Below are 23,534 nucleotides of genomic sequence, written 5' to 3' on the forward strand. Positions count from 1 at the left end.
GACCCGCAGCTTTATTGTTTTAGTTAACTCTCACCGCTCTCTGGTTGAGATGGATATAAAAATATAATATACTGTTAGGTTTTTTTCAAATCAATACAATTCAATCTTATTTATATAGCACCAAATAATAACAGAGGTTATCTCAGGGCAATTTTCATATAGAGCAGGTCTAGACCGTTCTCTTTATAGTTATATTTACAGAGACCCAACATTCCCCCATGAGCAAGCACTTGGCGGAGGAAAAACTCAGGTAGAAACCATCAACAGACCCTGGCTCATGGTTGGCGGCCGTCTACCTCGACGGGCTGGATGGGGGGGGGGGCATAGCACAGTACAGGTATAACATAAAGATGTATAACAATAATGAGACTAATAATAAAACTAACTATTGCAACTAATTATAATAATAAGGTGAATAATAATACCAATAACACTAAATATAATAATAGTAATGATAATCATAATAATTGAAGCAGTGGGTGTTGAGCAGGTTCATGGGGGCAGTAGGCGGTTTGCAATCACAGACCCAGAGTCTCTAGCACCAGGGGCAGAAATACCTGTTAATTTTGGGCAAATGAACTAGTTGATAAATCAACTGATTCACTGATTGAGAGGTAAACAACAATTTTATCAAAAACGTGAAGTTTTTTATTCCCCGGTTTCAGCTTCTACAATATCTTTAGGTTTTGGACTATCGGTCAGTCAAAATAAGATGTCTGAATATGACACCTTGGACTCTGGGGAACTGGGTGGACATTTTTCACTGTTTTCTCACATTTTCTTGACTAAACAGTCGATCAAAATAATAGTTGTAAAATAAATATTCACTAGTTTCAGCCCTAGTTTAATCTTTATCGATGGATTGAATCCTATAAATTTATTTTTTTCATTAAAAATCTTAATCTGCAAAGCAACTGGTAATTACAGCTGCAGTGAGGTGAAAAGTACAATATTATCCAATGAAATGTAGATTTTATAGAAGCAGCAAACAGAAATACGTAAGTAAAGCAAAAAATACCTCAAAACTGTAAAACCTCCTCTTAGTGCAGTATTTAAGTAAATATCCTCAGTACCACTGCAATTCACATCTTACTGTAGAAATATCTGTTGACAAATGTCCCCTTCGAGCTGAACATCAAGAATCCGCTATGTGAGTGGTTGGTCTTTCATCTGATTCAGGCTGCCCTCTAGGGATTTTGGAGGGTGAAGCAAAATCTCCACCTAATGTGCATCCCATATGCATATTCAGATGTTGACTGCTTATGTGAGCGAAAATCTAATTTCAAAAATATCTCAGAAACACAGATGATTATGCTCTACATAAACACCAAGGTGACCGTGATCGATGTTATGGTAGCTGTTTGCAAGTATTATTAATCTTGAGATCAGGGTGCTCTGTGCCTTGTTTTCACCGGATGATCTCAGTAAAATGTGGTGTTTCATCCGGGGCGACAGTCAGTGCAGGACAACAACACAATGCAGGACACGGTGTCTCTAGTCTGTGGAAGGTGTCACTGATTGCTTGAGAGCTTCTTGGATAGACTGACATGGCAAATGCTCCTCGGTCTGCTAGAACATGTCAGCCTGCCCTATGTGTCCATGTTAGCTGCACTGGCTAAAGACGTTTATTTTTAGGCTTGTGATGTGTCATTAATAGCTCCGTCCGTAGGACTGACTAATAAACTCTTAAGTCTCTGGTATTCACATGAGATTGCCCTCTCTCCGAGTGTAAACATTATGAAGACAGATTAGTTCTGCCTCTGTGGATAAAGAAGATTAGCAGAGATTGCTAACAACCATGTTGGGTTTAATAGACAGTATCACTTCCTTCTTTTGTAGACATTCCAACCGTGTGGTAAAAACAGAATTCGGGAGGCAACTGCTCAGACCGGCAGCGTTGTTAAAACATCATGCCTCGCCACAGTAGCAGTCTACACAGGGATTGGACGCAGAGCTGCCGGGATTAAATCTTCCTGGTCCCAGTTAAAGTCAGATTTACTGAAAACAGTCACAGTTCATCACAGCGATTATGCTCAAGCTGTTCAGTGAGGAAATGATACAGAGCTTATAGGAGCTGCCACTAATTGGAAGTCCTCGCTCTCTCACTTCGTGTCCACTCATTTACCTACGTATTACATCGCAATATCTGTCACATATCTACATAATCAAAACCACTGGGCCGGAACTGATCTAATTTGGGTAACTGCGTTATTAACCCACACCAACATAAGGTTTGGTTGCAAACTGCATTTACTTTAGCTAACTTACATTATTTGCTTCTGATTGTTAATAATGTTTACAGTTTTGAATGTCATATGCAAATTGGTGGAAATTAATTATGTACATTTACTTTACCATTCTATTCCCATATTATTCCCATATTATGATACTTTATATAAAGTTTTATATTTATATACTCCACGATGTTTCAAAGGGAAATAGTGTAATTTTTACTCCACTTCATTTATCTGCCTGCTACAGATTAAATGATAATTTATATAACATTATAAAATTAAGTTTTAACAAACAAAAATACATGAAGAACTTTTACAATATTATCCATTGTAAAAAAATATTTAAACAACCCAACAGTATATAAAATGAGCTAAAACAATTAGTCGGTTATTAATCGTTGAGTTGATTAGTCAATTATCAAAAAGTTACGAGCAACTGTTTTGAATACTGATTAAACATTTAAGTAATTTTTCATGCAAAAATGTGAATCATTTTATGGTATCAGTCTCACCAGCATGACAGTTTTCTGCTTTTCCTTGAATTAAATTAGAGTAAACTGAATAATTTAGAAATTTGAACTGATGGTTGGACAAAACAAAACATTTGAAGGACGCCACTTTGAGCTCGGGGCACTGGTCATTATTGTCTTACCGTTTAAAAACCACACAATAAATGAATTGATCAACAAAATAACCAGCAGACTAATGCATAATGACATTAATCATTAGTTGCATCCTAATGTAAAATACTTAAAGAATAAGTTTCATCACAACCAAGAGTAAAATTCACACATTACACATTGATGCACAAGTAATATTAATCAAATGATATACTGTATAATAGTATGTATACAGTATATCACTAGATATATACACTAGCCATGTCTCTATAATGAGTACTTTTAATGAGCAGGACCTTTGCTTGTAATTGAGTATTTTTACAATGTGTTACTGGTACTTTTACTTAAGTAAAGGATCAACATTGTTCTGTACAATTAAAAATACATTTGTGACAGTTTGAAGGTAAAACTTGAGCTTGTTGTGTCTAACACTGGGTCAGAAAAAACACACTTTAGTTTGGGCAAATAATGCAGCAGTAATATAAAAAATAACATTAAGTTTGGGTTAAAACAACCCAATGGCTCAAGTTAACCCAGTATTGCCTGGGTTACATTGACTCAAACTGGGCTGGTGGTTTTTAGCTGATTTAAATTAAAACCGGATTCAAAGAGAAGAAAAACCACCCCTGACTATGGACTTACACTGTTTATCTGATTTTCAGATAATGTTATCTAAGGTTTGAAAATAAACATATTGATTCACTCACACAAGCAATTTTCGCCCATTTTGAAAAGGGAGTCAATATGCACCTTGCAGGGACATGATAAGGAAGGATCATTTAAACATACATGTGTAATAATGGCATTGTTCTTTTCCTGAATGGCTCGCCCATGTATCTTGTATTGAACGTGCTCGAGACCTGGCACTAAGGGGCTGTAATCATGCAGTATGTTGGAAAATGCCCTTTGGTGGGACAACGTGACCTGGTATGAGAACACAAATTTAATCTGCTGTCAGGAATTTGGTCTGAGGTGTGTTAGATGAGTCATAATCTTTGATCGTGTATTATGATGTTAACATAATAGAAATATGTATTAGCTAAGAAAGTGTCAATTAAAAATGCAAAAACAAATAACTTTGCAACAGATATTTAATATTGTAATTTTTTTAATTGCTGCGCCTTTGGTGACCCTTTCAAAATTTCTGGTGGCCCATGGGAGGGTCATGACCCAAACTTTGGAAGGCAATGCTGTAAAGAACTAAACCCTAAATGAAAATGGCTTTAATTTGATTGCCGTTTCATAGGACAGATGTGTTGCACCTTGACCACTACTCACACAACAGTGTCCAATGCCATCTAGTGGTACAAAGATGACAATAAACGGTAGTGGTACGGCTCTGTGCTCTGGGATTTGACTCATTATTTTGTATCAGTCCCTCAGGAAAATTATTTTTTATTCAGCCACTGAATAAACAAACAAAGAGGTACCGTATTAGTTTATAGAGCCATTAGGATAACTGTACTGGAAAGAACAGGGGTAGTTTTGGATGATTGATAAACAAAAGGTCATGAGAGTAACAGCTGTCACATAATTTAATAATAATAATAATAATAATAATATATATATATATAATAACCATTAAAAAGAGTCCAATAACCTCATCCGAGGTAGAAAACAATTTTTATCAGTAATAGCCCGTATACTTTATGTCCTGCAGTAGAACCTATGCAGTACCATCTTTCTACACCCACTAAAATAAAAATCATAGTCAACAAGTTTAACCATCTGCATCATGTAACTGTTTTATCGTCCTGACTCATTTTAATTGCTACTGCCTCTTCAGAAGTCGTCATCTGCACAGCCACTCTCTGCCTCCGCTCCTTGTCCAATATCTTGTAGTTGTAGTGATTCATGATGAAGAAAAAGATGCCAGGCAGCAGCGTAAACACACCACACGCATAGTACATGTATTTGTATTCCCCGAAAATATCAACCAAGGCTCCTGAAAGAGAAGAAACACACTCCATTGGTCACTATTTAACCAGATCCTCATTTTTTTTTAATAGTGTATGTCAATGTCTCCATGTGGCTGCTAATTTACAAACCTGAAATTGGAGGTCCAAGAAGCACTGGTCCACACTCGATAATGGTGACAAGTCCAACTGCACTGGAGAAGCGATGAGCTCCAACAAGGTCCATCAGAACTTCAAAGAGCAACGCAGAAACCATCCCAAAAGCCAAACCAAAGAACACAGCATAAACAACCAGACCCACATATCCAGGTGCCAGTGGGCACAAAAGGTGACATACACCACTATATGAAACAGCAAAACTGAAGAAATACTGGATCCTTGGCCTTATCCACTTGGTGTTGCCAATGAGGCCAGTTGCTGGTCTGACAAACATGTCCGCCAAAGCAAAAATAGACAGCAAGAAAGCTGCTGAATATTCATCAATCCCTTGATGTTTGGCATATGGCGCGAGAAAAACCACAGGTGCGAAAAAGCCAAAAAACATGACCACATTACCAGTGAGATAAATGAGGAATCCCCGGTGTCTGAAAAGAGAGAGATCTATGAATTTGTGTACGCAGCCCTGGCTCCTGCTCTCACTTTGGGTTTCGTCAGTTAGGAGATTCGCCGACTGTGCACTGGCGTCCGCAGTAGCAGCTTCCTCAGCGGCTGCCCCATTACGCCGGGGTGGTTCAGTCTTTGGTTTCGGTTGGACATTTTTGTTGACTGGCCTCATCAGAGCACCAGCTACACAGCAGTTCAAAACAATGGATCCTAGGACGAGGAAGCTCCCTCTCCAGCCAAAAGAATCGAACAGAAACTGATTAAGAGGAGCCAGAGTGGACAGAAAAACTGGACTTCCTGTCATAGCGAGCCCGTTCGCCAGCGGCCTTTTGACCTGGAAGTAGGTACCTATGATTGTCAGAGCTGGCTGCAGGTTGAAGGCAAGGCCAAAACCTGGTGAAATAATAAAATGGTTTATTGCACACCATAAATAATTGATTTGGCTTGGATGAATGTACAGTAAAGTGAGGACACAAAACATGTCATGTTGTCGTCTTGTCAAGATGAATATGAATTAAGAAATAATATAAACAAAATTTAATTCCTGTGAGGAACACATACGGACACCTGATTTAACGTCTTCATCAGCAGCGGATTTAGTAAAATTATTTCTCAACTTTCAGTGTCACACATTGTCTCAAGAGGAATTCAGATTTTGGTTTTAATCACAAACTACATTGTGAAACTACACCATAACAAAACAGTATTCTTTTTTCTTCTTCCATAAAACCATCATAACCACATTGCTTTAAAAATTAAATTTGAATATTCAGTTTTATTTGCAATATGTTGTTTGTTGTTGTCAAATTCTGACAGAGATGCACTGTAGAGAGATAATATGAATAGCAAGATTATGAATTATTCCAAGACTGGTGCAAAACTACAAATTTGGCTACCAGTAAATTCAAACTATTATTAGAGTTGACAAAATTTGTCAATTTAGAAAAAATCCAGGGTTTAGGTCATTTTTGAAGAAATACTTTCTGTTAACAGCTTCTCAGATATAGGGAGTTGCCTTTCTTTGCTTTGTCATTTGTGATAATAAACTGAATATCTTTTGGTTTTGGACTGTCGGTCAGACGACATAAGCAATTTGAAGATGTCGTCTCGGCTTTTAGGAAATTGACATTTTATAAAGCAAATGGTTGATTAATTGAGGAAATAATCTACAGATTAATCAGTAATGAAAATAACTGTTAGTTTCACCCCTAATTATCATTCCTAACATCATATTTTATTTTATGTCTATGGTGGTCCAATACTTTTTATTTCAAGAGAAAGGTCCCGCAACTATGTCCATGTACAGGTAATTTCTGTGCCAGAGTGGGTGCTGCATCCCTACTAGATTAAAGATTAAGTTTAAAGTCTAAGACGTTTGTTTGCTCACTGTTAGTAACGCAATCACGTGGTCTGGCACACATGCATGCATGTTAGGATTTTCTAAATACATCTGATCAAGCAAGGAAATTTCAAAAACTACAGGGTCTGACCCAAGTCTACGAATTGCTTTAAAAGCACCCTTTTGACTGGACATGGGCATCTCATTGTAAATTAAAAATACATATGACATAACAATTACAAATATTTACACATTGCACTGAATGGCCAACATTAACCCCACACAGGGACACAAACAATCCTAGTGGACTGGCCCTGATTGAAAAAAAAACAACAACCCATGAATGCAACCCCACAACCATTGCGTTCTCCTGTGTCAACCAGTCACAACCAGGCAACATAAAATAAACAGTACAAAGAACAGCAGCAAACTCGGTAAAATTATTCAAAATTATGAGAGCGAATACATTCAGGGATATTTTACTGAATAATTAACAAGGAAAAGCATATATGAATATTAATGAAAAAAATAATTTACCTCCAATTATTCCAACACAAAGATACAGATGCATGATTGTAGTGCCAAAAGAAGCGAGCACCATGGCAGCACTAACCATCAGCCCACCGGCCATAACCACAGGTCTGCTGCCATAGCGGTTGACAAGTATGCTGCTCACCGGTCCTGCACAGAGGAGACAAATATCTCACTTTTTGGGTACTTTACAGCACTGAAGCTATATCTATTTTGGTTAAATAAAGGATAAAAAAATGGTTTTAGAATTATTTTGCTTAGTCAAACAGTTCATGACATATGTTGTGGGAATGTGCAAGTGTTTTTTTATAACGCCTTTGTCAAATTTTTTGAAAATATTTGATGTCACTGACCTCCTGCATACATTGAAGCAAGCATGACTGAGGACAACCAGGCAATCTCACTGTAGGAAACTGAAAAATATTCCTGAATCTCTTTAAAGTAGATGGTGAGGGACTTGGGAAAGGCATAGGAGAATCCTATGGAGATGAAAGCGCTGAAGACGACAGCCCAGCCCCAGCCTCCATCTGGTGGGGTGTAGCCTAGATCGGTTGCTGCTGCAGAGGGCATGATTGATTCACCGACTGGGTAGTGGGAACAGGGAAAAGAGGTGAACAGAGTACAAACAACTGCTCACTTTCAATGCAATGGTAATGATCACATAATGCAGGTCCTAATACATACAGTCTGCACAGCACAAGAGCTCACCTCTGCACAATCCTTGAAAACGTATTGCCCAGACTAGGAACTCTGCCGCTTTGGCAGGCTGTGGTTGTCCCACTCAGAAAGACCCCGCTGTAAGGCCTTTGATCTCATCACGTGTGCTTGCTTGATAAATACAAGTGACCATACACACAAAAAAGCAACAGCAATGCTGGAGGCAATGATCTCGGTGAATGTTTCTATGAGTAGAAGAGCGAAAGTCAGCACCAGACAAGGGTAAGTACTGAAATCTGTCTGGTAAAAATGCTATCTGTATCTTTTTGTGTGTGTGTGTGTGTGTGTGTGTGTGTGTGTGTGTGTGTGTGTGTGTGTGTGTGTGTGTGTGTGTGTGTGCGTGTGTGCGGTTAGTGTCTGTTTGTATGCGCAAGTACTGGGGGTGGGGTTGGGCAAAATCTTGTATTACAGCAATAACATACATGTCAATTCAGTTCAATTCAATTCAATTCAATTTTATTTACATAGGCCATATAATAACAGAGGTTATCTCAGGGCACTTTACTTCATGACGAATTCAACTGAGAAACTGTCCTTACATAAAACATCATCATTGCTAAAACAATTCTACAAATCCAGTACTGCCATAAAGTGCCCCCGCTGATCAATTTGCATCATCAGTCAACCAGGCCAAAGGAATAGCTACCAGGTTACAGTCTCTGACAGTTGACAATTCCAGTAGGGATGCACCAGTTCAATACAGCAGATTGGTGTTGACACCAGTAGTGACCTTATAAGGTGGACAGTTCATCTGCCATGATGTGACCGCTCTGCGATTATAAATACAGTTTCTTCATCAATGCCATTATGAAATTTTCAGCCTCCACTATATAGTTAGATTCATTCCGTCAGGACCGACAACCACAATTTTGATAACTTTTTAAGCAAAAATGCCAAAACTTCACCGGTACCAGCCTCTCAAAAGTGAGTTTTTGCTAGTTTCATAGTTTTCAACCACTGTAATCTCAACATTTTGGGGTTTATGATTGTTGGTCAGACAAAAAAAGAAATTTCAACATCGTTAATTTGGGCTTACAGGAATATTAATGTAAACTATTTTCTCTTTTCTGACATTTTATTGACTATGAATAAATTATTAAAGAAAATAGTTGTCAGATGCAGTGATAATGAAAATAATAATATACTGGGGTTTTCTGTCCATATTCTAAAATATCTAAGTACCTACAACTGACCCGTTCTGGTACCACTTCATCATTTTAAGATGAAAATAATTTTGTTGGTATTCTATTCAACAGCATATCCCTTAAGTTTTAGCCACAGATGTGCCGCCAGGGCGTCGTGGGAGCTGGGGTTATTGAAGGCAAGCAAAATAAGCCGTCTTTTATCTTAATTTAATCTTCATTAAAAATGATGAGGTTTTCAAATTTAATTAGCCATTAAAGTAGATGCCATTTATCTTAGAATATGAACAGACAACCAGTCGTGTAGAGTATATAAGCACATTTACTCAAGTAATGTACCTAAGTACAGTTTTGAGTTACTTGTATTTTACTTGATTATTTGCATTTTAGGCTACTTTACTTGTACTCCACTAGACTTCAGAGGGAAATTTTTACTCCATTGCATTTATCTGACAGCTGTAGGTACTGGTTATTTTTCAAATTAAAGTTTTACATTAAAAAAACATTTAATAAGATATATTATAAGCTACAATAAAAAAAAACCCCTCTTCGCCTCTACACTTCTCAGATGGTTTCAGTAACTCCATATTTCACAAAAAGCAAATATTAGACACAGACCCATTGTAGAGCTTTTTTCTTCCCACGCGAACCCTGTTACTCATCTCAGGACCCCTCAGCTTTACCTGGTGACCCCTTTGGAGGGGACCAACCCTTTGAATGGGGACCACCGGATTAAACCGGAGTATTTTTTTTTACATTGTTTACATTGTTGTGCTTACTTGAGTAAAAAGGATCCGACTACCTTCTCCACCACTGCAGAGAATCCCAGAATCATGTATTAGCTATTCAGAGAAAAAAAAAAAAAAAAAACATGTTTCAAAGCCTCTATGAGAAATAACAAAAAAACCCCCCAACTTTATCTTTGGTTATAAGGTAAAACATTTATAGAAACTCAATTATCTTAGAATATGGACCGAAAACCCCAGTATCATGTTCCAGTTTTGTTTGTTTGTTTGTTTTTAAAGACTTGTATAAAATACCAGCCATGGAAACAGGATGCCCTTTATAAAATGGGGTGGGACAGCTTTGTTCGGCTAAAATGCGACTGCTTTGGAAAAAGCAGCAGAGTGGCACCTCTCGCACCAGCCTCCGCTCTGTCGTTACACAAGTCCTCCGGCCGGCCGCTGTTACCAACCGGTAGATTTACAGCTTGAATTAAATTAACTTTCTCTCATTACAGCGCCGAATGTGAGGATGGTATCTGCTGCCGGAACTTTAGGGGTTTCTGTCGACCGTCTGTGGTGAGCGGCGCCTGCGGGCGACCCCTGTTTGTGTTACTCAACCGCTTGTGTAACGCTCGGACGCCGGCTGGTAACGTTAGCTAACGCTAACGTTTGCCAACCCAAGGTCGGGTACCACGAGAGCTCGGCGGGCGCACAGCGTCTATAGCTGGTCGGCGGCCTCGTTGTCTTTCCGGATGTTTTCCAAAGTCCGAACATGCCTGGCCTCGCGTTTGGCCAGAGCACCCGCTGCCGCGAGTTCGAGGGCAGCGTTGAGGGCGACGCCCGCCCTCTGCAGACACCGTCGGGGCTTCAGCTCCGGGTCCGCCGCCGTCAGGGTAAGCGCCCGCTGCGTTTCTGCTAGCCTACGACCAGCTTTCGGTACGCACGCCAACCGTGTCAGGGCTTTAAAACTGCAGCTGCGGTGGGAGAAGTGTTGAGATCGCGCACTGAAGTAAAAGTAGCAGTGCCACCGTGTAGAAATACTCCATCGGCAGCGAAAGTCCATAAGTATTAGCAACAAAAACTACCAAAGTATCAGAAGTACGGAAGAGGGAGAGGCACATTTAAGAGCGTTATAGAGCATTTTTCATACATATATTATTGGATGTTTGCTTGTGATGCATTAACATGTAAGCAGCATTTAAATTTTACTAAGTTGGTGCTAAATTTTAACAATTTTACATTCTCGCTGTATATAATTTATACATAAGTTGACAATGTATCATATTTTATAACAGATCTCATGTTTTGCATGTAAATTCTTGATTTCAAAAGTGCTATAACTGATGTCAGATAATTGTAGTGGAGTAAAACGTACAACACGCAGGTTAACATTACTGGAATATTTAATACATTAAATAGTGTTCAACCCAAAAAGCGTTCCGGCAGCTGGAAATCCGTCCTCTCCACTAGAAGTCATTTTGTGCACATGAATGAGTGAAACGTCTCGGGGGTGGAAGCAGAAAACTGAATAGTCAAGTGCTGTTATTATCTCTTCCCTGCTCTGTTTCAGGTGCTGTATGATGGGCATTGTCCCATATGTGTGACGGAGATCCGGTTCCTCCAGTTTCTGCAGAGAAACCGGCCTGGGGAAGTGGATTTTATTGATATCTCCCTGCCAGGCTATGATGGGGGGAAATATAAGGACGTCAGCTATGAGATGGCCATGGACGAAATGCATGTGATTGATGAGAAAGATGAGGTAAACTCACATTCCACTGACCGTACTAATACTGTAATATTCTGTATATCAGATTGCCATTTTGGAAGACTTTTGCAGATTAGTCTAAATGTAATATTATGGCAGGTGGCTAAATGTCTGTGTATTGACAGGTTCACCGTGGGATCCCAGCATTTGCAGTCATGTACGGTGCCGTGGGCCTCGGCTGGTTGGGTCGCTTCATGATGTGGCCACTTGTGAGGCCATTTATGGACAAATCCTATGCCATCTTCGCCAGGAATCGCCTGAAGTGGACTGGACGTGGGGGGGAGTGTACCACAGGACGCTGTGAAAAGAAAACACATTGACTCTTGACCACAGGAAAAAATTAAGTATGTTAATAAGTTTATTGATTGTGAAGAACAACTGGATAAATACCACATGGTTAGTCTTGTTTAACCATTGGTTTATAATGAATGTAACTGGAGTTTCAAAGGTGTTTTTTTTGGCTGATGGATTAAATGTGTATGGTGTGAAGCCGTTATTTAGAGCAGAATGGGTTTGCTTGGAAGACTTTTATTCTGATTTGATAATTTTCAGTTTGTTCAGTTAAAACGACGTAAACCTCTACTAAACAAAAGTTAAAATGATGACAATAAATGGTTGCAAGAAGAAAGTAAAAACACTCACTGTAAAAACAAGATTCTGCAATATGCTGAAAATGTCCTGGATATTAAAAATTGGTACATAATGTTAAGCTTGATATCAAACAGTCGAAGTAATGTAACTTAAAAGAGAGCTTTTTATCATAAGACAGAACAACAGAAAATAGAAAAAGAAAAATCTACCCATAAAAAACATGACAAAGAAGAGAGAGAGCCTTTCTGCAAAAGATCAAGAGTAATGGTGTACTTCATATGACATGGTCATACTATGGCAAATATACAGAGGTTAGACTGAAAATCACTGAAGTGAAATAAAGTCAGTTTCCTATCTTATGAAGTATCTCAAATTGAGGTTCATTCAAAAGCAGATAGATAAACCAAACTGTCAGAAATCTGCCACTAGATGTCATCGTAAGTCTAAAATAATATCACCTATGAAAGTGAGTGAAGGTTCAGATGATTCTCATAGAACTGAGTGGAATCAATATCCGTCGTTCCGACAATAAAGGAAACTCACTAACCCAAACTGACTGAATTGGCATGATATTTTAAATGTGAATTACTCTTTGTAAGTAATTACTGTGAGCTGACAAATTCAGACACTCGAGCGTCCACAATACATCGGAGCGCAGAGCAGTGTGTGCTTGTTAAAGGTTATGAGTCGTAGCCATGGGACAGTAATGTTTACCAAACACACAATGTAAAGCAGACACTTTTCGGTTTGAGCTACATACATTTTTAGATTACAGATTACAGCCTGCAGATTACCAGATAATTATTTAAATACAGGCATCAGTAATGTGCTTAATTGGGAATGTGTGTGTAAGTACAAGGGAAGAAGACAGACCGTTAGGGAATAAAGGGGTAAAAACTAAGTGTTTAAGATGGAGCTAAAAATAAATTATGCACAAGTGAGTACCTATTTAATAATTACAGAGTACGTTAAGTTTTTACTGGGTAACAAGGCAGGGACAACAAGGTGTTTATTTTAGAATTGTTATATATTAACGAAATATGAGACAGTCATAACTATAAAATACTTTATATTTTCTTAGGTTATGTTTATATTTTTTAGCTAAATATGCTGGTGCCCTGTTTGTACCTTGTAATTGTGCAATATGAACCTGGTAATTAAAAACGTACTTAATATGTAATTTAGTTCCTGTCCCCCCTAAAGGCAAGTTTGATACCCTCTTGTTTCCTGCACTTCTTCACTTGTACCAGCTGGTACTCAGTAAATATTTCCTTGGTACTCCTTATCTACAAAATATTTACACTGTAGTTTACAGGCTGTAATGTTAATCATTACTGCATTTTATTATATCTGTTGATCACCACAGTCTTGTAATTTGTTTTGTATCACATTTACCATGAGGTCAGTGCACAGTTTCTAAGAATTGAAGTACGTTTGTTTCGGAGGGAGGTGTGTGCCTGTGTGTGTGAATGTGACGTGCTGTCACGTTCTGTCACATAGAAGCAGCTGATATCAGCTCACTGAGACCCTCGAGTTATCACCCCCTCCCTAATTTTAGACCTGATCTTCCAGTCCTGAACCTTGGTCAATCACACACACACACACACACACACACACACACACACACACACACACGCATACACATACACCCGACCCCACCTCCTCCTGCTTAGCTCAACCAATAAGATTAAAGCTCTGCATGACAGAGGGATTGATTTAAGCAGCAAAACATATTAGAAGTCAGAGGTGGTTTACTAGTTTTCAAAGGACAGAAAAATTGTTTGAAGAGGAATTGTAAAGAAAGAAGAACTGGCTGTTGTGTTTCAGGTAAATCTTCGGTGTATTCTTTATCGGATATTTTCTGTCAAGGTTAGAGGAGCTATAAGCTACTTTGGTTCATGACCTTCCTCTGCTAATGTGCAAAACAACCATAGTAGATCTTTGACTATTGAACACCTAAGCACTTTGCCTTTCATCTGTTACGGCATTAAAGGAACAGTGTGTGCATCGATCAGTGTTTATAAATGCAGCTTATTTTAAAGAGGAATACAGTATATTCATATTTGTTTAGAGGATATGAGAGCAACCAAGGGCAGCACTTTCTATGTTCTCAAATTTCTATTTCATATTGCAGACATAGATCTATTGACAGAAGATAGAGAGTTATTTACAGGCCATTTAGAGTAATGTATTTGCCCTGAGGTTTCATGTTACATTACACAGTACAGGGGACAAAGTACTAGGAATCACTGTAAGTGGAGGGCTATTGTGGAACATGATGTTTGTACACAGTCTGATCAGCTCACCCTGAAAGCATGCACTTTGCTATAAGAGGGATCTGTTTATGGAAGTGACAATGTGCCTCTGCTCTGAACTGACATGCAGGGGACGTATTGATGCGCCAAACTTGCCTCATGCTTCGATGCTTTTTTATTTTTAACTGAACTTTGTCCTTACTGTTTTGCAAGGTAATTAATTTTTTTGATCCTTGTTTTGAATAAATTGATATATTTAAGATAATAAAACTGGCATGTGGTTTTGTAAACAGCAGACATTATTAATAGACATTTTTGGCCCAGCTAGCAGCATGGCTCTAGGGGACGGCATCGCACTCTGTTTATCAGTCCTCGCAACAACTGTTGGATGGATTGCCATGGAATTCTGTACAGACATTCATGGTCCCTAGAGGATGAATGCTATTGATTTTGGTGATCCCTTTACTTTTCCTCTAGCGCCACCATGCGGTTGACATTTGCTGTTTAGAGTGAAATAGCTCGACAACTATTGGATGGATTGTCATAAAACTTCGCTCCATATATTTAAGAGGATAAATTTTAATGAATTCGGTGATCCTGTGACTTTTTCTCTACCGCCACCAACCAACGTTTTCTTTCAGCTTTTTAACTTAATCGGTGAAATATGTCAACATCTATTTGGTGGATAGATTTTGTACAGACATTCATGTTCCCTAGAGAAGGAACTGTAATAACTTTTATCCCCTGACCTTCCATCTGGCGCCATCATCAGGTCAAAGTTTCCAATTGCCAAATAACATTCCCATAAACCTCAGCTTAGCACTAATTAGCAAATGTTAGCATGCTAACACACTAAGATGAAATACATTCTACCTGCTAGCGACAACAATCTACATGCTAGCATTGTCATTGTGAGCATGTTTGAATACTGACGTTTGCATTTAGCTCAAAGTACAGCCTACCAGAGCTGTTATCATGGCTGTACACGCATTTGCTTTTTTTGTTGTTTGTTTTTTCCTAGATCCTTGTTGAAAATGCTACGACGGCCTAAATCAGTGCAAGCTCAGGAGTGACATACGGACTTTGATTGATTGCCACTCACCGCATCAAGTCTAACATGGGTCGCTACCTCAAGTTCTGTTCTAGTTCTGTGAACAGGACTTTGAGATTACACTGCAAAATTAGGTACCTTGTGAGCCTTCTCAGAAGGCACCCTCGTCTGGCCAAAGCTCCGCTCTATTTGGACATCCACAGATATTCACTACTGTCACCCCCTCACCTTTCCAGATTTACAAGAAAAGCCACTTTTAAAAATTTAAACCACAGTGATCCAGTCTGTACCTCTTACCACTTCCTCAGAGATTTTACCCAAGAAGTGAAACACCTCCAGGTTGTGCGTTTTTACACATCCTCTAATAGGGATGTATTCAAAGCTGAAGCTCCCATTGGGATCTTTGAGGAGGCTCAGAACAGTTTTCATTGGACTTCACTGAGAAGACGTCTTGGTCAATCATTTACTCAACTGTCCAGACATATTAATATTTATTTCAAGAGAAAGGATGTCGTTCCTCTAGCTGAAAATGCCAGTCTCCTTGTCGCAACTCCAGAATATCTTGGCAGGTCACAGAGGCGTAGTCAAGCTCAGCAAGCAGCCAGAGAGCGAAATGTATCTGAGGGCAAAGACACACCCCTGGTCTCTAAATGCAAAGACAAACGGGAGAGCCCAGGAACAAGTCCTTCAACCCAGGAAATTTCTGGACTGCAATTATTTCACATCAGCTCTTTGGCGACAAGATTTGGTGAGAGCTACAGTTACGTTGCTAATCACATTAACTCAGTCTTTTCCCGCAGTTTTGCAAAAACTGAATTGCAGGAGAATCTGAAAACCATGTCTTCCACGAGAGAGACACACAGAAGGCAGAAGAGGAGAAAAATGCAAAACACTTGTATCATAAACTCTAAAGAAGCCGAAATGTCCCAAGTAAAATCGAGTGCTGAACAGAAAACAGAGGAATCTAACAATGTCTCCAGCAGCTGGGACGAGGGCTACAATCACTTTGCGAGACACATCAATAAATACTTTGGTGCCAGGGTTACTGATGAGGTTCCGAATAGAAGAGAGCAACTTGCTGTGGAAAAGAAAAGCACTTCCAAAAACTACTTTTCAACGCAACCTACCTCACAAACTCAAGGTGCCACGTCAAAACTGAAGCAAGAAGAACCTATCATCCCTCAACCTGGTTGCCTTTTCCACAACAGTCATATTACAACTAACTTTGGGGAGAACTATTTCCAAATGGCCAGTCACATCAATCAGTATTTCAAGGGTCAAAGTGGACTGGATGAGGACACTGATAGAAATCTTCTAATAACAATGGACCCTGGATCTGCTACCTCTGAGAGACTGAAGACTGTAACCTTTATGGACTGCCTTCGCCACCCCACAAGCGCCATCCCTGACCTGCTGGGAGCTTACCTAAAACTGGGGCTCTTGACCCAGACTAGTAAACCCAAATCTGCCATCACTTCCCCAGAGGCAATATTAAATAAAAAGGTGAGTTGAGGATACATGTAAAGTGATTTAACATTGATCAAGAATACAAGAAATTGAATATATAAAATGAAATGGTCTTTTAGTTGAGAAAGCTGTATAGTATGTGACTGTCATGTCTCATTTGCCTAATCTCATTCTGCAAATTGGTGCAGCAAAGCTTTGTAAAATTTAGATTTTAACTACTTTTCATGACACCTACAGGATGTAAAAAACTTGCTAGTCTTGTAAGAGAAGCTAAAAACATAAAACCAACACAAATTTTTATGCAAATGTTAAAAGTAATTTCTGTTTGTATGTTGTCAGCTTGTCTTGAGTCAGAGGCAGGCAGAGGAAATCACACATGGTTTGGTTGCCAGTCTGGGACTGGCTTCGTCTCCGGGAGCACTGATTGCCTGTGTGGAGGCACTCAATGATCACCTTATCCGTTACCCCTCATGCAAAGCTTTAATGTGGCAGGTATGTTGGAGGTGAAACAATCATATTTCTGAAAGTTTTACAAACAGATTTTACCCCAGTCAGTTCTTAAAGATGTTTCTGTTTCCAGGAGAAAACTGCAGTCACATTGTTGAGAAAGCGGCGAACCTACAGAGAAGACCAGGTGCTTCAGAGCGCCCTAAGAGAAACCTTGGCTCTAATTGGCTATGTGGAATCAGTCAAAGGATGCGGCATTAGAGTGCTCTCAATTGATGGCGGTGGCACAAGGTAACTGTAAGAAAATCAGTTATAAATGAATGCTGTTCCTTCCAGATTCATTACCAGTGAATCCGTCAATTATTTTCTCAATTAATCAATTAGTTCTTTTGTCTGTGAAACATCAGAAAATAGTGAAAACTGTTCACAAAACCCATGGTATCCGTTTCAAGTTGCTTGTTTAATTCGACCAGTAGTCCAAAACCCAAAGACATATAGTTTACTAACATATAAGACAAAGAGAAGTAGCAAACGCTCACATTTGAAAAGCTGAATAGAGTGCATCTTTGACATTTTTGCATGAAAAATTATTCAAATGCAGTGGCGGAAGAAGAACTCAGATCTTGTACTTAAGTAAAAGTACCAATACCACAGTGTAGAAATACTCTGTAAGTCATGCCTTCACAGTTTTTCTTAAGTACGAAAGTGTTGTCAACAAAATATACTTAGAGTACCAAAAGTAAAAGCACTCATCATGTAGAATGACCCATTAGAGTATAATGTATATTATATTATTGGGTTATAATTATTGATCTATTAATGTGTACATCACTTTAATGCTGATGCTGTTAAAAGTGGGGCTAATTTGAAATACTATATAAACTGCTGGAGCTTGTGAATTTCCTCCAGGAATAAATACAGTCTTTTCTTAACCTATAGGATTGCTTTGTTGATTTATAGATTGTATTATCAATCAAAAACTGCAAAAAAAAAAAAGGTAATAAGTTTACGATTAATTGATTATCAGAATAGCTGCCAATTAGTTTTCTGTTCAATTTATCAACTAATTGTGTCAGCTCATCCCAGAACCTTTTTTAAAATGTTCTCTGTCCTGTCTGCTGTTTACATTTAAATACATTTATAATCATGACCAAAACGCAATTTAACACAAAGATACAAGTAAATGTACCAACACATCATGATGTGTGTATTCTTCTTCATATTATCAATATTCTGTCTTTGCCTTTTCCAGAGGTGTTGTGCCTCTGCAGGTGCTAAAGCTACTGGAAGATGAGACAGGCCGAAAGATCCACCAGCTGTTTGACTACATCTGTGGCGTGAGCACAGGTGACAAAAAAAAACTAAAAATAACAATATAATGTATTCTCAGCAACATCTCAATGCTTCCCAGTCTGAATCTATAATTTTCTGCACATGTTTATTAAAGGTGCCGTTCTAGCGTTCATGCTGGGTCTAGCCCGTTTTTCTATAGAGGAGTGTGCTGACATGTATCGTCGATTTGGCTCTGAAGTGTTTCGTCAAAACCCGCTGGTTGGTACCGTGAAGATGGGCTGGAGTCACTCCTACTATAACACTGAGACATGGGAGACAATATTAAGGTATAGATTCTAACAACACTATGCATGTGCTCCAGTCAAAATAGTGAATTCTCTACATGTCAATCAGACCACAATACAGTCTGCTCTGGCTGAATTTTGTGCTTTTATCCTATTTAGAGAAAAGCTGGGAGATAGAGTGCTTATTAAAACAGCCAGAGATGAGTTGAGTCCTAAGGTAAGAGAAATGCAATCACCGTAGCAGTTGATTTTATGATCAAAATCACCATCAGACTCACAGCACTGATGAAAAACACAGCAGCTGTAATAGAGTGCCCCACTGTGGTCAAGCTACAATTAGCAGCAATTGTGGTTTTAACCATTAAAATCCGAGTTAGCACAGGTTTAATAGAGGGTATTGCTGGTATCTGCCCAGGTTTCAGCAGTGAGTACAGTGGTAAACTGGGGTACCAGTCCTAAGGCCTTCGTCTTCCGCAACTACAACCACAAACCAGGCTCTCTCAGCCGCTACGCAGGAGGCTCAGGCTACCAGATGTGGCAGGCAGTGAGAGCATCATCAGCTGCCCCAGGATACTTCCAGGAGTTCCCCTTACAAAACGATATTCACCAGGTAAGAAACTACACTTGTTTCTGAATCAGTTTCGTTTCGTTTCATTTCGTTTCATTTCTTTTCATTTCTTTTCTTTTCGTTTCTTTTCATATCGTTTCGTTTCATTTCATTTCGTTTTGTGATGAATATAAGGACCTTGCATAAAAATGCAAAGTCCTCGTCAGCGTTAATCCTTTTTTCTTTGGCCCTTCCACTTAGATAGGAGAAAAACTTCAAAACCCGCTCTTCCCATAACAGTAGTGAATTTGATATAACTGATAACTTAAATTAGCTGTACTCATTATTTTAATAATAACAATGTATCAAATGACAATGTGAAAACAATGTGACAGCGCAAAAGGGATCAATCGTAGTGATGAACCTGCAGACAATTTTCACCTGAATCTGCATCTCCCCTCGGCTTTATGAAGCTTTACAGTGAGTTTCAGCTCATTATTTAGCTGTCCAACCTGCAGCTTTAATGTTTTAGTTCACTCTCACTGCTCTCATAGCATCAAAATAATGTCCTGTGCTGCACACAAAAGCTATGTTTTTGATGTTACTTTAAAAAAAAACAACAATAAATTCTACAAGGAAAGAATTCAGTTCAAAGACCCCCCCCCCCCCAGACTACCCTCCTTTCAGCAAAAAGAAAAAATACATAAAAAAACATTCTGTTAACCCACCTAATAATTTTCGTACAGTCCCTCAAAGAAATTAAGACATAGGTGATTTTATATTACACTTATTAATAAAGGTGCTAAATTTTATTGTGTATATTAAAGCTTTAATGCCTGAAATCAAGAGGAAGAGCAAATTATCAGAAAATCTGAATCAGTTGAAAGGGCTCTTTGTTTTCTCAAATATACAATTCAGAGTAGATTATTACTGAATAAAATACTTGTCCTGTTCACTTGTAGATTTATTTCTGTGTCTCTTTGTAGGATGGAGGAATTATCCTGAACAATCCCTGTGCCTTGGCTGTCCATGAGAGCCGTCTGTTGTGGCCCAACCAGCCCTTCCAGTGCGTGTTGTCCCTTGGCACCGGTCGCTATGACAACGCAAAGAGGGGCCCAGCCACCTCCACCAGCCTGAGGGCCAAAATCAGCAACCTGATCAGCAGTGCCACTGACACTGAAGGCGTCCACACCCTTTTGGACGACCTGCTGGCCCCAGACGTTTACTTTCGCTTCAACCCCACGCTGAGTGCTGTGGTGTCTCTGGACGAGAGCCGACCAGGGGCCCTGGACCAGCTGCAGAGAGACACCCAGACCTACCTGGAGAGAAACCGGCCCAAACTGGCCAGGCTCTGTTTGGTGCTCGGGGCAGAGCGCTCAGCTTTGAGCAGAACTAAAGACTGGATGAGTGAGAGGGCCTGGGAGATGAAGCAGAGATGGATGTGAGTGGGTATAAGGCAAGTGTTCAAAGAGATGCATATCCCATGCACAGATGCACACTTACTGTATACAGGCTGTGGACAAAACAACAGAAACACCTTAAAGTACAACGACCCTAATGTAAAAACCAGTTTGGTGATATGTGGAATTTCTTTGTTGTTGAGAACTTAAATTGTTGCTTCAACTCAGTAGTCATTTTTAGCCATACTAGCAGCGTTGCTCTACAGATGACAATGTCAGTCTGTTGGTTGGTCCACCACTTCGGACCAGACTGATTATCAACCATAAATAACAACAAATGGATGGACCACCATGATACAGACATTCACGTTCCCCAAATGATGAATCCTTTCGTGATCCCCTTATTTTTCCATTGCGGTCTGGCTAAAATGGCTCAACAGCTAATGGATGGGTTGCCATGAACCTTGGTACAGACATTCATGTTCCACTTAGCATCAATTGTTACAAGCCTTGGGTTCCCTTAACTTTTCATCTAGCACCGTCATCAGGTCAAAATTAATTTGGCCAATACTACCTTCAAAACTGAGGCCTTTCCCTTCGGCCTCAGCTGTATTTTGTGGTGGCACAATCACCATCACCTATAACTGATTTTTTAAATTAAATATAAGACAACTTTGGGAGGGAAAAAGAAGCCAGACAGTTGCTCAATCTTCTAAACTTCACCAGATTGGTCAAGGCTATTATAAGATTGTATTGTAAGAGGTTTCTGTTATTTTTTTCAACTCCCTGCTGTCCTTGTACTGTATGCCAGATCAATACAATGTTGTCAGCAGGTCTCAATATATAGCATTTTGTTTGACCTCTTGACATAGATGCACAGAACAAATACGCACATTCATAAAGTAAGCAATCTCGTGCACTTTGTTTAAAAAGTTTTGCGCAACATGCATATGTGACGTAATTCACTTGATACAATTATTACTGTCTTTGAAAATGCACTTGTATTGTTCACTGTACTATAAGCTATAAATCATGCCATAGTATGTTTTCTTATAATATTGTATAATTTGGGCTTTTTATGATTATACTGTATGTCTAAAATAAATCAATAGTTACGAAGACTCGTTTCCTTGTCATATTGAAAAACCAGTTTCGCTTACTGAACATATATGTCTCCACTTTTCTTAACCCAATAAATGAATCACCCTAGTTTTGGCAAAGGATTTATCAATGACGGAGAAGCCATCCAGTCACTTGAATCTGATGGGTTAAACCCCCCCCCATGTGTCTGGAAGCTGTGCATTCCGTGTCCACAATAGATTGACTTTGTTCCAGACAGAAACAGCTTTGTGAGAAAGAGTGTGCGTTCGTGCCAGCCAGAGTGAAGATACAAGGTCAGTAACCCACCCCCCATCTAACACACTGAAAATCAAACAGCACACATGAAAAAATACAAAAAATATTTAATCTCTTAAACAAGCTGTAGTTGATTGTCGCTAGATAGTTGCCTGATGACACCTAAACGTAATCCACCAACTTGTGCATGACATTTCATCGCTCTTTCGCTTTACTCTCCCGTCACAGTGGAGATGACGTTATATTTATGTGTGGATTTCACAATGGATTTATTATAATAGGCTCTCGGGCCCTGTTTGCCAGGCGTGTGACCCAGGCTTCGGACAGCCATCCTTATGGGCCACATGAGATTCTGTTAACTCTTCTGTCACCTGCTTTAAGATGATGGAGTGACAAATGTCACTGAAAACAGATGCTGCTGGAAAGGTGAAGTTCAGTTTGAAGATGCTGCTGTGAATCCACCCTGACGTTGGATGAGACGAAAGTTTGGCTTTCACTGCAACAAGCGGGAAAAGCAACCAAGGAGCAGAGAAAACACTCAAAGGTAGGAATCCTAACATTCACCAATTGTACCTTGCTTAGCCAATTTTGAGTACTAGTTTTTGGATTAAAAGTACACATTAAAGCATGTTAAGACACTTTTGCAAAGTAGTAGAGTTGCAAAGGAGTGCTGTAGTCCTTGCAACTGTTGTTCAAGACGAGCATCGGTGGGAGTCAAGGTCTTAATGATGTCATAGTCTGAGTTGAGAAGTGGGATGGGTCTACAACTGCATCGTCAGATTTCTTTGAGAGTTAACACAATATTGTTCAGCTCTCACAACTGCCATTGAGATGACTGGCATGGTTTTGAGTAATTTTTATGTGGCGATGTTGTAGTGACAAATGTGATGTGCATGTAACGTTATATGAACTACTTACCTTACTATTTATAATATTAAGAAATTGAAAGTTTGCCATAATATTGCACATTTATAGCACTGAATACCCATGGGTCTTTGTATTTTTAGTCACACCAGAAGTACAACTGTAGGGGTGGCAATGTGAGTCTGTCAGTCGATCCACCACTTTGATTGAGACTGAAATACCTCAACAGGTTTTTTGATGTCTTGCCATGAAATTTTGCACAGATATGCATTTCCCCAGATGATAAATCCCAAAGACTTTGGTGATCCCCTCACTTTTCCTCTCAGTGCCAACATGAGATTGACATTTGTGTTTTGAGTGGAATGTTTTGACAACTATTAGACAGAT

General features: G+C 39.2%; 3 protein-coding genes across 5 annotated transcripts; 2 read left to right on the top strand and 1 right to left on the bottom strand.

The window, feature by feature from the left end:
- Positions 1-1,015: 1,015 nt before the first annotated feature.
- On the bottom strand, positions 1,016-8,207 carry LOC120804531 (monocarboxylate transporter 2-like). 2 transcript variants are annotated; one of them, XM_040154031.1, is made up of 5 exons: positions 7,952-8,207; positions 7,597-7,827; positions 7,250-7,393; positions 4,903-5,766; positions 1,016-4,799 (listed from the first exon to the last, which is right to left on the bottom strand). In XM_040154031.1, the coding sequence occupies exons 2-5, from the start codon at positions 7,811-7,813 to the stop codon at positions 4,588-4,590; spliced, it is 1,437 nt and encodes a 478-aa protein (XP_040009965.1). In that variant the 5' UTR covers positions 7,814-7,827; positions 7,952-8,207; the 3' UTR covers positions 1,016-4,587. The 2 variants fall into 2 exon arrangements, with proteins under 2 accessions (XP_040009965.1, XP_040009966.1); XM_040154032.1 differs by having other exon boundaries at positions 7,928-8,207.
- A 1,861-nt stretch (positions 8,208-10,068) lies between these two features.
- LOC120803289 (uncharacterized protein At5g50100, chloroplastic-like) lies at positions 10,069-13,280 on the top strand. 2 transcript variants are annotated; one of them, XM_040151623.1, is made up of 3 exons: positions 10,171-10,720; positions 11,398-11,586; positions 11,718-13,280. In XM_040151623.1, exons 1-3 carry the CDS (start codon positions 10,580-10,582, stop codon positions 11,910-11,912), a joined length of 525 nt encoding a protein of 174 aa, XP_040007557.1. In that variant the 5' UTR covers positions 10,171-10,579; the 3' UTR covers positions 11,913-13,280. The 2 variants fall into 2 exon arrangements, 1 of the variants encoding a protein (XP_040007557.1); XR_005709318.1 differs by lacking the exon at positions 11,718-13,280 and having other exon boundaries at positions 10,069-10,299; positions 11,398-11,510.
- A 552-nt stretch (positions 13,281-13,832) lies between these two features.
- On the top strand, positions 13,833-22,027 carry LOC120804235 (calcium-independent phospholipase A2-gamma-like). Its single transcript, XM_040153562.1, has 9 exons — positions 13,833-14,010; positions 15,460-16,992; positions 17,296-17,448; positions 17,537-17,694; positions 18,656-18,750; positions 18,851-19,022; positions 19,140-19,197; positions 19,396-19,590; positions 20,514-22,027. Exons 2-9 carry the CDS (start codon positions 15,556-15,558, stop codon positions 20,970-20,972), a joined length of 2,727 nt encoding a protein of 908 aa, XP_040009496.1. The 5' UTR covers positions 13,833-14,010; positions 15,460-15,555; the 3' UTR covers positions 20,973-22,027.
- Positions 22,028-23,534: the final 1,507 nt, after the last annotated feature.

This window comes from Xiphias gladius, chromosome 18 (assembly GCF_016859285.1).
Source record: "Xiphias gladius isolate SHS-SW01 ecotype Sanya breed wild chromosome 18, ASM1685928v1, whole genome shotgun sequence".
In the NCBI taxonomy this organism is placed as follows: Eukaryota; Metazoa; Chordata; class Actinopteri; order Istiophoriformes; family Xiphiidae; genus Xiphias; species Xiphias gladius.